The sequence below is a fragment of the Trachypithecus francoisi genome, unplaced genomic scaffold, assembly GCF_009764315.1.
Source record: "Trachypithecus francoisi isolate TF-2019V2 unplaced genomic scaffold, Tfra_2.0 Lachesis_group9, whole genome shotgun sequence".
In the NCBI taxonomy this organism is placed as follows: domain Eukaryota; kingdom Metazoa; phylum Chordata; class Mammalia; order Primates; family Cercopithecidae; genus Trachypithecus; species Trachypithecus francoisi.
Window position 1 is genome coordinate 14,424,374 of NW_022681474.1, and position 12,535 is coordinate 14,436,908.

The 12,535-nt window shown below is 47.9% G+C and overlaps 1 protein-coding gene across 2 annotated transcripts in view; it reads right to left on the reverse strand.

Moving 5' to 3' along the window:
* Positions 1–1,041: 1,041 nt before the first annotated feature.
* The window catches only part of DIP2C (disco interacting protein 2 homolog C), a 153,322-nt gene continuing 141,828 nt past the window's right edge, over positions 1,042–12,535 (reverse strand). For both annotated transcript variants that reach the window (XM_033209870.1, XM_033209869.1), the window contains 3 exons: positions 9,701–9,875; positions 7,474–7,597; positions 1,042–4,137 (listed from right to left, as the gene is read on the reverse strand). In XM_033209870.1, coding sequence (XP_033065761.1) covers positions 3,885–4,137; positions 7,474–7,597; positions 9,701–9,875 — 552 coding nt within the window. In that variant the 3' untranslated portion in view covers positions 1,042–3,884. The remainder of the gene's footprint in view (positions 4,138–7,473; positions 7,598–9,700; positions 9,876–12,535) is intronic.

Sequence of the window (12,535 nt, forward strand, 5' to 3'; positions counted from 1 at the left end):
TGCTATCGTCTGCTTCATCCAGTGCAGCCCTGCAGGTCTCACACCAGCTGTTCACTTTCACACACCCAAAGCCTCATTCTCAGTCAGCGTGGGATTGTCCTGAATGAAAGTTAGGGGTCAGGGAAGGCAAGTGAAATTTGAACACAAAGGCACTCAGATTACACCTGGTGCTCTGTGTGAAAATTTTAGTTCCATTGATTTTTTTTTTTTTTTCGAGGTGGAGTCTCGCTCTGTCGCCCAGGCTGGAGTGCAGTGGTGCGATCTCAGCTCACTGCAACCTCCGCCTCCGGGGTTCACGCCATTCTCCTGCCTCAACACCCCGAGTGGCCGAGACTACAGGTGCCCACCACCATGCCCAGCTAATTTTTTGTATTTTTAGTAGAGAGGGGATTTCACCGAGTTAGCCAGGATGGTCTCCATCTCCTGACCTTGTGACCCGCCCGCATCGGCCTCCCAAAGTGTTGGGATTACAGTCGTGAGCCACCACGCCCGGCCCTAGTTCCACCGATTTTCTTGTGAACCAACATTTATCTTCATGGAACCACTAGTCTGAAGGGCAGTTGACCTGCTACTGCTTTCCCAAAGACAAAGCCATAAGAATTCTAAGATCTTGGGCAAAAGACGCAGCTTTTGGTTGTCAAATGGATGAAGACAATTTGGGGTGGAACAGTCAAGTACTCCTACTCCTTGACACACTTGTGACCCTGCGACACAGCTGACATAAAGCAGGACTCACGCTGTTTGTCCCCAAATTACCAATAATCTGTACACTTACAGCAAATGTGAACAAATATATTTCGATATATTTAAAAGAATTAAAAAGAAAAACATTTCACAAAACATTTGTTGCCATAGGAATTATTTTTAGCAATAAATGCCCCCATCAAAATTTAAACATTGTTCAAAGTATGATTATCTGTACTAAGTAATGCAACAAATTCTGTAAACAGAGTCAGACACATTTGCCTGTAGGAGTCACTTCCTTCCTGGGATTAAAGCTGTCCCAGACATCTTTCCAGGGGACCAATTAAGAAACTGCTATTTTCAGAGCAACAAAAATAAAAGCTTTTATTTGTTCATTTGAATATAAAACAGGCGTTATCACAGATGTACAAAGCGTACTGGTGGTTTAACATACAAGAAGGTTGCTGTCCTTTGCACATAAAAATTTTGTTTGAAACTGTGATTGGTTGAGTACATGAATTTCTCTAACCAGTCACCACACTCTGAAATAACGCTGCTAACATTCAACTGATAAAAGGGACCATCTCCCTTGGGTAAAGTGTCAAGCAGGATTAAATATATATAATAAACAAGCACCATGAGGAATCTGCTCCTGTTTGATTAGGTCTGTGTTTATATGTTCATTGTGTACCCTCTTTTTGTGCAAGTTGATTACACGGTTTTGTCTGACTTCAAAAGCACAAGGTCACAAGACAAACATTTTTTACATTCTCATGAATGATTTATCTACAGTACAATTTCGAATACGGAATGACCCTTCTTTATTGCTGAAACTGGTGGTACTGTCTCCTTTCCTCCTTCTTGCACAACCAGACTTTGATCTCAGTCCACCAACTCTTTTGAGCCTAAACTCTAACAATCAGAGTTGACAGGATGCAGAAGAGACGGCTGCTAACTGCCCTCGCAACTACATTGCAGCGTCCACACTCCTCGAACATAGAGTTGATTTGGTGACAGTTAAAATTATGTTTGAAGTGACATCTAAATTTGTTTTGCTTCCTGACTTCAGCTGGACCTCAAAGCTGTCCTGCACACTGCAGCTCATGTTTCACAGTCAGTGTCTGACCTGAAGCCCCAAACCTACTTCCCTTCAGACAAGGGGGGTGAGTATAGGAAAGTGTCTTTTTCCCCCGATGTGTGGTGGGTCCCCCCTTAGGAAGCAGAGGCTAGGAATGTGTATCTGAAGCATGTGGAGAAATATTCACACACAGCAATGAGGCCAAACAATATCTCAAGAATCAAATGGTTTGTGGAGATGGAAGGATGCACCACATATGCAAATTTTTTTAAATGTGCCACTTTTTTTTTTTACAACAATCAGCCTTGGATCTCAGAAGTCAAACAAAACTCTTTTAGCAAAAGGCTTACTGCTGACTGCATATAGCAAAGGCAGACAAAGACACTGCCCATAACATAATGAAAGTTAATCTAAATTTTGCCCAGCATCAATCTTAGTCATGCATATCTAGCACCGAGAGCCACTGCAGGGTCACATGGGGCAGGTACAGAACACATCTTTCTCGGAGTGCAGATGCTCCTTCTTGGTTGGACTCCGTGGGCCAATTCAATTTAGAAGTGCACAGGTGAGCTCTGAGAAGGTGTGGCCAGGAGCTGCCAGGGCAGAAACTGGGGCGCACTCATCCACAGGTGGCAAACGACGCAGCTGGAGGACTTCTTGCTTCAGCCAGAGCTCTGGCATGAACCCCCGGGGAACTGTGCTCACCGAGTGAGGGAGCCCCAGAGGCTCACACAGAGCTGGCTGAGTCTTAAGACGAGGGGACGATCACCGATGTGAGTTCCGGACACTTTGTCCACTCCACATTGGCCATCGGGGGGAATCAATGCAACCCAGTGCAAATGACCACAGAATCGCATTCCTTTCCACAGCAAGGACCAACAAAAGATGACACTAACAAAAATGATGAAAAACATTGTGCAACAAATTCTTGCAGCTAAGAAAACAGTGCTATTTGCCAACCTAAAGCCCCTCAGTATCATCAGCACACGCTGGCATAAACACATTCACTGTTGTCCCACAGCAAAGAAAAAAATAGTGCACACTGAGCTTTGAATTCTTTCACCATCCTTGAGATGGCAGTAATTTCACTTGCTGGTCTCTGGTTCTAGAAGAAACTTTTAGACAGGGCTCCTGCGGTCTGTGACTGCTGGCCACAGCAGAGTGGATGTGAGTACGGGGGGCACACCATGCAAGTGACAAGTTCTGCGTCTTAAACTTTAAAATCTCCTTTGTTCATTAGTGAATTTATATTTCATATATATATATTTGTTGTGATACTATCCACGCAAGATAATACAACACTTTTTTATATTAGCAAACATTACAAGACTTTAATATTCTTGAATGTTTTTCTCTTTTATAGTTCTAAAGAGATCAAAATAAATTAAACGTTTTGTACATAATTACATATTGAGGAAGTTAACTTATTTTATCTTTTTAGTTTAGTACAAAGATATTTGCAAGATAATTGCCGAAATACACCTTATTTATAATTTCTTCTCATTCTACACTAACTTCAAAGGCCATATATCAGCCTTTGTTTCTTCAGCACATTTCTGACAAAGAAAGCTGCTATAATCTAATTGGAAGGTGCTATTTGGAAGGTTTTCTCGTACCTCAAACTTCCCTAAAAGGATGAGATCTAGCAATGGCTTAAATTAGTAACAGATCCATGTCATTAAGATTTCATGACACATTAAAACAGAGAAAACAATTCTTTGTCACACTACATAAATTGTTTAAAAGAACCCATCTGGAGGGCAGGATATTTTTTTAATTGCTATTTCGGCTTAACAAAATACCACATTTACGAAGAAAGCACTTATTATCCAATAATTAAAAAAGAAAGAAAAGAAAAGAAAGTTTTTGAAATGGGCTTTTCCAACGAACTGAAGGCAGTAATCCAAAGTCCTTCTGAGCGAAATTCAGTGGTAAATTCACATTTCACCCCCATGCCGATCGTGGCTGCTGTGAGAAGTCCTCTTCCTCCTCTTCTTCCTCCTCCACTCTCACCACAAAAGGCTGCATTCTGGTGAGTGTTGCCCTGTGTCTGCACGCTTCAGTGGACACGGAGAACAATGTCTACATCTCTAGAAAAGTCCATGGAAGCCAAGAGACGAGACTACATGTTGTAGGCCACATAGATGGGGTCTAGCTGGTCTGCCAAAAACCCGTCTCGCAGGTGCATGCGCTGCTTCTCCCCACGGGAGTTGATGGGGATGACGCCGATGTCCACCACGACCACCACTCCGACGATCAGGTAGTGTTCCTCCAGGACCACGTTGGTCACCAAGGGAACCAGGTCCAAGGCTTCTTGCTCCGACCCATCCAGCTCAACCACAACCACCAACAAATTTGTCCAGGTAAACACAGCACTAAAAGACAGAAAAGAAAGCCAACATTACACGTTTATTAATGCTTTGTTTAATAGCCGTGGTTTCTTTTCAAAGTTCCACTTGGCTGTCTCCAACCTGCCTGAGCACTCCCGACAGTCTCCTCTGGCCTCTTCATGTCCTCCGTCTGCCGCCCACTAATCGTTCCCCACACAGATTTCCTGGCGACAGCATGGATCGGTGTTTCCTACCAGCCTTCTCTCTCGGTGGCTTCTGTGAGGGTTTCACCATCTTCCTGAGTTCCCATTTCGCTAGATATCCCAGGGTCACTCCACCTGGCTAGTGGCATCTGTGTTCCAGTGCTGCCTCTTTGCTGCTGCCTGGAGGATCAATGCCCCCACTGCCGAGTGCAGTGTGCCACCAGCCTCTGCCCTCAAGGCAGCCCTGTGCCTCCTGCTTCCAGACCCCAGCTCTGCGGCTGAGAGGCGTGCGTGCCGAGGCCTAGGGCGTGGGTGTCTACCCCTCTCTGTCTGTGTGGTGCGCCTGAGTGGGAGGTGTGTTTCCCAGTCCTGGGGCTTGTGCTCAGCATGGAACCTGGTCAGCCTGTGTTAGGGAGGGGAATGCCGGCGGAGGCCCCAGAAGGGCTGCATGTGGGGGCTCTTCCTGGCGTGCCTGTGTCATTGCAAGGACGGGGACACACCTGGGCTGGCCCTTGGGTCCAGAGGATAAGAAACACATGGAGAGGAGCCACCAGTCCCGGGCCCAGCCGAGCTGCTCGCCCCAGCTGAGCCAGCCCCTGGCATGCAGATGTGGGGACATTGTAACAACTCTGTCTAAAGCACGGAGCAAGGCCCGGCTGCCATACAGCCGTGGCTAACCCATGTGCAGGGGTAAGTCGTCTGGAATGTGGAAGATTCACTCAGAAATGTTTTATTTGGAATCGAGTCATCTTTCGGCAGGACGGGCACCAGAGTATGTAGTCTACCCAACTGGCGGAAGCAAAAACCCAGTGCTTTCCATTTTAAAGGATATAGGGCTGGCTTTTGGAACCAGCTGTTTAAGGGCCCCGATATTCACAGAGCCTGGTACTTGAGGTCTGCTTGGCTGAGGCGGCCAGAAGGTTCCCAGGCAGAGGGGGCTGGATGGAGACCAGGCTCCAGGGCTGCTGGTATCTGCTTTCATGCGCCTAACGCGTTCTATCGCAGCTTGAGGCAGGAGGTATTTTGGGAAACTCACTATTGTTCTAAGTGTGAGAGTAAATCAATCAGGAAAAACACATATTTTATTCAGTATGGCCAATCTATGTTAAATTGACAGGGAAAATTGGAGAATTTTCCTGGAAATTCTCAATAGTTCTCCTGGATTTTGCTTTGTGACTGCCGCACGCCTATGGAGCATGCTAAGAACTGTTTCTGAGAAGACGTGCTGGTGCTGAATTCCTGTCATACTGCTCCTGGTGATGCCCATGTGAGCCCACACTGTGTATCTGTGATATCAGACACACACATCTCAGGAACATTTGGTATACTTTTATTATGGCATTTGGAATGTATGGAATAGTCCTGGAGTATCCGAATCAGCTTGGCTCTCCGGAGGCAACAGAGCTGGCCGAGGGTGTGCTTGATCTGCTATCTCCTCTGGGCTGCCAGGGACCTACGGGGCGGTGCCAGCGACTCTCAGAGCCTTTCCAGGAGCTGTGCACGCTACTCTATGCTGAGAACAACTGATGAGAAATGAGAAAGTTTGGCTTGAATTTGGCAACACGGAGAGTCCCGTTCTGCAACGCTGCGTGACACAAGCGCGCTTCCCAGCATGGAGCAGCCCGCGGCGGCCGGAAGGGCAGTGCAGGGAGGCTGGGAGACAGGCGGTGGAGCAAAGCAGTTTGTATCTGGACCATCTCAAACATTCAAAAGTCCACTCAAAGGACACCGTGTGGGCAAGGGGCATGTGAGCCCCTGACCAGGTGAGGGACAGACCCAGTTCGGTGGCCACATGGCGGGTAATAGCAGCGACACTTTCAGAACAAGGCCCAGCACCATGGTCTAGAAGCCACAGAGGGCACCAGCGAGGCCCTCGAGGCACACCTTTTAGCGGCAAACCAGACAGAAATGCCTGAGGGAGGTAATACAAGCCAATTAGAATTGTTGTCTTAAAAATAAAAAAACGGAGGGGCTGTTAACTGATATTCGTAGCTATTTAGATGGAAAATAAGGTAGGCCCCGGTCGAGTTTCAGTGCCAGAGTCTTCCTAGAGTTTCTGTCTTCTCTGTATACTCAAGGAGAGAACTGTCAAGGAAATCAACAATTTAAGGAATTTCGTTTGAGAGTAGGGGCTTAGCCAATCTGAACCACAGGATCACTGACAGGCAAGCAAACTGGATCTTGTGAATTCTGCCAAGTCCTCCATGTTCAAATTCAGCGAATGGCAGTAAGTACCAGCCTTTACTGCACCTCAGCCAGCTAGGAGGAGGAAGGAACAATCTCAGAACCCATCCTTTCAGCCCAGAAAGCTGTTCATGAGAGAGGAGAATGCACCTGCCTCAGGGTCTCTGACCTGAGACGAGACCAGTGTCACCAGGCGCCCTCAGTTAGCACCCTGTCTGTTATCAAGGGAATGAACAAGTCTGAAGTCAATGGTATTGAGTCACTTTTCAGCCTAACTGCAAATATAAAGGCACTGAACAAGCCTGTGACACTCCCCGGCCCTGGCTGACTTAACTCACGGCACTCCAGCATCCAATCCACTCCCACACATCAGAAGGAAATGCTGCTGTATCGCCGGCGGCACCATGGACAGACTCAGCACGTCACGACAGATTAAACGGGCCAGAGAGAAAGACAAAGTCCCAGCCTCCAAGTCCTCACCTGGCCCAGAGCAGAGTCTGCCCCAGGCAGCAGGTGCGACGCCTTGGTTTAACTCAAGCAGTTCTTCCTTTGGAAGTCTCTTCTGGGGTCTGGACAAACGCTGCTTCTCCTTCTCACCGGAAGTTTTCCCATGTCTCATGTTACTTACAGCTCCCAAGTCAACAGTCATAAAAGTATTTTCTGTGCCTACATATGTGTGAGGTTCATTTTTTTCCTACATCATGCTTTTGTAAATTAAAAACCAAACAATTTGGCTTCCTGGAAAACCTTATCAAGTAGTTTTCATGGCAATAGAAGTCTATCGTTTTCAGATAATATATGGTACATTAACTCTACATGTGGAGTGTTCTTTTGTTACTTTAACCCCAAAAGATAAAGGTTTATAGTCAAATGCTGAATTGCACTCCCTTCCCTACCTTAGCAAAACTCTCCTCTGCTGCCCTGCCCTCCACATCCTCAGTGCTTCACAAACTCGGCTCCTGATTTGGGTACAAGCTGCAAGCTCACGACTTACCATTCCGTAACGCTTTTATGGGCTCTGATGACGGAAGTCTCAATGTCGATCGGGTGGTACCGCATGCCCCGCAGCTCCATGGCTTCGTCCAGTGCCCCGACCACGTAGAGGGCATCATGGCGCTCTGTGGAGGAACGAAAGCCTGTGTGAGCTTCCCCATAATGCTGCTCAAGTCACTTTCCTTCTTTTCTGAAAAAAGATTAAAAACTACCCACAAGTGAGACAGGGACCCAAAGGAAGGGCCTCATGGATCCAGGGACAGTTTGCTTCTTCTGCCAGGGAGCTCCTTGGCAAGTGCCCGGCTTGTGTGTCGGTGCCCCACAGCTGGCTGCAGAGCCGCCATGCTCCCTCTACACTTGTGCTTTGGGAGAAGGCCTTTCTTGGCTCAGCTTCGATATCCAGTCAACTGCCTGATCACATGTTCACCGGGAGCAACTGAGGGGCGAAGTGAGCACCCCGTGGTCTGAGTCCCATGGACCCACCGGCTGAGGCCTCATCTGCCCAAGGTCACACAGGATGCAGCGCAGTCACAGACCAGCTCCCTGACTCCAACCCACACGTGCTCCTCTGCGCTATTAATCCTGTGTCTAAGTGGGAAAAGAATGCGTAGCTCCTGGTCATGTTCACGAAGGTTTCCTTAGCTCACAGAGCCATGAAATTTATTTCTATCCTTCATGCAAACCTCGGAATAATGACAAAGACAACCAGTGGCTCCGCCTCCCGGGTTTACGCCATTCTCCTGCCTCAGCCTCCAGAGTAGCTGGGACTACAGGCGCCCGCCATCTCGCCCGGCTAATTTTTTTGTATTTTTTTTAGTAGAGACGGGGTTTCACCGTGTTAGCCAGGATGGTCTCGATCTCCTGACCTCGTGATCCGCCGTCTCGGCCTCCCAAAGTGCTGGGATTACAGGCTTGAGCCACCGCGCCCGGCCCATGAAATTTATTTCTATCCTTCATGCAAACCTCGGAATAATGACAAAGACAACCAGTGGTCAGGTCCTATCTTTCCTTAATAAGGAAATGTCCTATATTTTTATAAGGTAGTAAGCATATTAGGGAAAATTTGAAAGGCATGATTGACATATAAAATAGTATCAGAGATAAGTATTTTCTAATTTAAGTCAGACAAAGAAAGATGGAGACCCTGACTCGGCCTCTGCCCCTACAGCAGCTTCGCCTCTTCTCCAGGGGCAGGGACACGTCCTTCAGGGTAACCCTGCTCCCAGCACTCAGCGGGAAGTGGCTTTCCTGGCCTTTCTCTAGGATTATAAATTGCCACCAGCTTTTGCATCTTCCAGGAACCTCAGACAGCACCCTCACACTAGTCTACAATTTCCCACAATGCAAATGTCATGCCGGGATATTTTTGTATGATTCCTAAACGTAGCCCTTTGGGCCAGGCCATCGCAGGTATGTGAGAGAGGCATGTAAGGAAGCCTTGCTGATGTCTAGAAACTCATCTCCCCGGGGTTTTGGTCAGGCAAGATCTCACCAGGAACCTCAACTGCCATTGCTGTGAAACAGCCAAGTCCTGCCTCTATTTTTAGCAGCACTAAGGAGGTGAGAAAGGATTCCGGAATAAGCAAAGAATTAACTATGCAAGTGCACTTTTACTCCTCCGTGTCATGAAATACACCTGGCCTCACCCCGCTGTCCTCTGATGGGGCAGAGGCAACGCTGTCCACACTAGGCACCAGCATCAGCAGCACCAGGCCCTGCACTCTGATGAACGCATGGGCAGAGACGGCCAGCCACCAGGGCCCAAGAGCTTCACGGCCTCCTCTTCCCAGACAGGGGCAGATCCAGTCCTAGAAGCAGCAGCGTGCACGTTCCTGCAGCCACTGGGCCAGCTTCTGTCTCGGACGGACCCCGTGGGAGCAGGCAGCCTTCAGGCTTGCTGAGGAGACTCTGTGGGCTGAGACGTTGGGCACTTTGCTGTGGGCGACACTGCAGCCCGTGCTCAGCAGCTGCACCCCTCCCCGATTTTCAGTCCACACTTGGTTCTCGGGACTGGACAGGGTATGTGATGTGCGGCGCAGCTTGTTGGACACATTTGCATTTTGCCTTCCTCTCTTCTCTGAAACTCGGCTCTTTTCGCACTAGGTTGCAGCCAGCACACGTTTCCTCCTGGGTTTGGCTGCCATAAACCTTGGGAGTAGCTTCTGTATCTAGGGGAGCCTAACTTCTCTGCCCATCTGTGTGGGGGACCAGCCAGCCTGGACTCTCACCTCCATTTGCATCTGTGAGCTCAGTTCTCCGCAGGAACCCCAAGTAGCCTGTGCGTGCCCAGATGGTCTGGGTGTCTCCAAAACTTAGTCTTGAGTTGAAGTGATCCGACTGGAGGGATTCATCTCCGTAAATAGTAAAATAACCGCTGGCATTGTGGGCACTGTGAACCCAAATCTGCAAATGGAGGGAAATTTCACTGTGGGTGACATTATTTTATCTCCAGGGAAATGAGGCTACAACTACTTTGACAATTCAATAAGTTATATTCAGTGATATTAAAAGTTTCCTTGGACTGAATAACCAAGATGTTAATCTCATTCAGGTTTCTGGAGACACGCACAGAGGGTACTGAAATAAAGGCAGTCTACCAAGTTTGTGGCCAAGCAACCAATCAAGCCATCCACCTATGGGGAACTTATTAAAGCAGATTAGATGAAGATTTAACAAATAGCTTTTAAAAATACACACATCAAATGAACAAAGTCACACTAGATTCCTTCGCTTTTCCAAACGATTGTTTCTAAAGAGCAAGAACAATGTTGAAAAGCTTTGAGATTCGTTTTCTCACTTCACCTGGTGAGCATTCTTCTGGACACACAATGCAAGAAAACCATACATCAAAAAACCAAACCTAAGGGATGAAGGCACAAAACACCAAAAAACGGCAACAAAAATGCCTGATGTCTGACATTTGGGGAAATAGGTAAGCAAAGACTGATAGGGTGAGTCAAAGCCATAGCCACGTGGATTACGTAGAACCATGGACAGGGCTGGATAAAAGCAAAACCAGGTAAGTTCCCCAGATGCCCACGCAGCTGCATGCAGCTGTGCCCACACAGCAAGGGTCAGGAGAGGAGGCCTTTTGGGCTCTGGAGTGTTGGCTGTGGAGACATTCTGGGCTTGGCTGTTTCCATTATTTTACTGACAATGAAAAGTGGTCAAGTTCCGGGAAGTCAGAAACGAGTTCAGTATTGCACCCACGTCCCCAGAGCAGTGCCTCACAAATGAAAAAGTGAAACTGAGAAAAAGAGAGTGCACCATCAGATCAGGGAAACGACAGCTGTCCTCTGTTCCTTAACACAAAGAAAATTCTCATTAAGGCAACTGAGTATTACTCAGTCATAAAAAAGGAGGAAATCCTGCCATGTGCAACAGCATGGATGAACCTGGAAGACGTTACACTGAGTGAGAAGCCAGAACAGATGACAAATACTGCACTACCTCACTCATGTGGAATCTCAAAAGCTGAGTTCACAGAAGCGGGGGGTAAACAGTGGTTACCAGGGGCTTCAGAGTGGCAAGGGGGAGATGACGGGCAAAGGTGCCAACCTTCAGTTAGAGGGCGAACAGGTTCTGGGGAGAAAATGTAGTGTGGTGACTACAGTTAATAATACTGTATTATTTACTTGAAATTTGATAACAGAATAGATCCTAAATGTTCGCATCACACACACGCAAAATGTGAGGTGACGGATAATAGAACTAACTCGGTCGTGGTAACTGTTTCAAAATATGTATATACATCAAAGCATCACAGTGCATTCCTTAATTTATACAACTTTCTCAATTAATCTCATAAAGCCGAAAAAACACACATTCCCAATAAGAAAGTCATCCTGGAAATTTCGCCAGTTCTGGCCACCCTCAGAGGGAAGAGAATTCTGACCTTGGCCTAGCGCACGTCTCGGGCAGTACCTGTGAGGACCCCCTCCAGGTGCTGGAGAAGCAGGCTCTGCTTCCAGCTTGTTTCTAGGAATGCATTTAAAGGAAACTCCTAAGTGAGAGCAGCACAGAATTTCATCTTCACAATTCTGATCTTTCATGTGACTGAGAGAGGCCAAGTGAGGGGCAAAAAAAAAAAAAAAAAAAAAAGCAAAGCCCAAGAAGCAAAGCAAGGTGGGACCTGAGAACCAGTGAAGGCTTGCTCATTCGCCAGGCGTTCACCCACGTACGTGTAGAAACGTGTTCCTGCATGTGCCCGAGATGTGGCCGGGGATGCAGCCGGGGCTGGGGAGGAGGGCTGGTGCTGTTCATAAGAAGATGCCAGTTCTTAGCACGTCTCCCACATGTGATGCTGGGAGCCATTCAGGAATGCGGGCACCTAATGAGACAGCACAGGTGACAAGGGGAGCGAGGGTGTCCTTGGCTGGACACGGGGCTTGGTCCAGTGGCACGGCAGGCCTGGGGTAAGCGGAGGGAGGGCATGTGTGCTGCCTCCGTGGGAGGAGGCTGGCTCCAGACACGCTCTTCTCCAGTGCCCTCTGCTTCCCTGTAGAAGCAGCAAGTTCATCGCCAGAGAGAAGAATGGGGCAGGAGGAGGACGCATGAGACACGTGGCCTCTCAGACTGGGGACGCCCAGCAGTGCCAGGGCCTGCTTGAGATGAGGTGTCAAGAATGGAGACCAAGGCCAGACAGCTACACGAGGCAGCCTTCTCCAGCTGCATCCTGCCAGCAGCGCGGAAGGGCGCGGAAGGGCACAGTGGCAGGGAGTTAAGAGCCAGCCAGGGTGGGTTCATCCTGAACAAAATGAGGCAAAGGTGTCAAGTTCCACTGTTTGCCTTCTGATCTGAAATAAACACATGATCTCTTGGCTACTGTGTCCTGATGGTGTTGTTTGCACATTACTCCCTGTGGAGGCCTCTGCCATTTTCCTGGTGAAGGACTTCTCAGTAATAAAAGCAGGAACATAGGAAGCAAACTCAAGAACTAAGAAATAAAGAAACTCAGTCCGTACACATTATGTGTTTAAATATTTTCTGAATTATTTGAGGAGAATCTATTATGGTTCCCTAAGGAAGTGCCATTTTGTAATTGTGAGCTTTCATGGACTCAT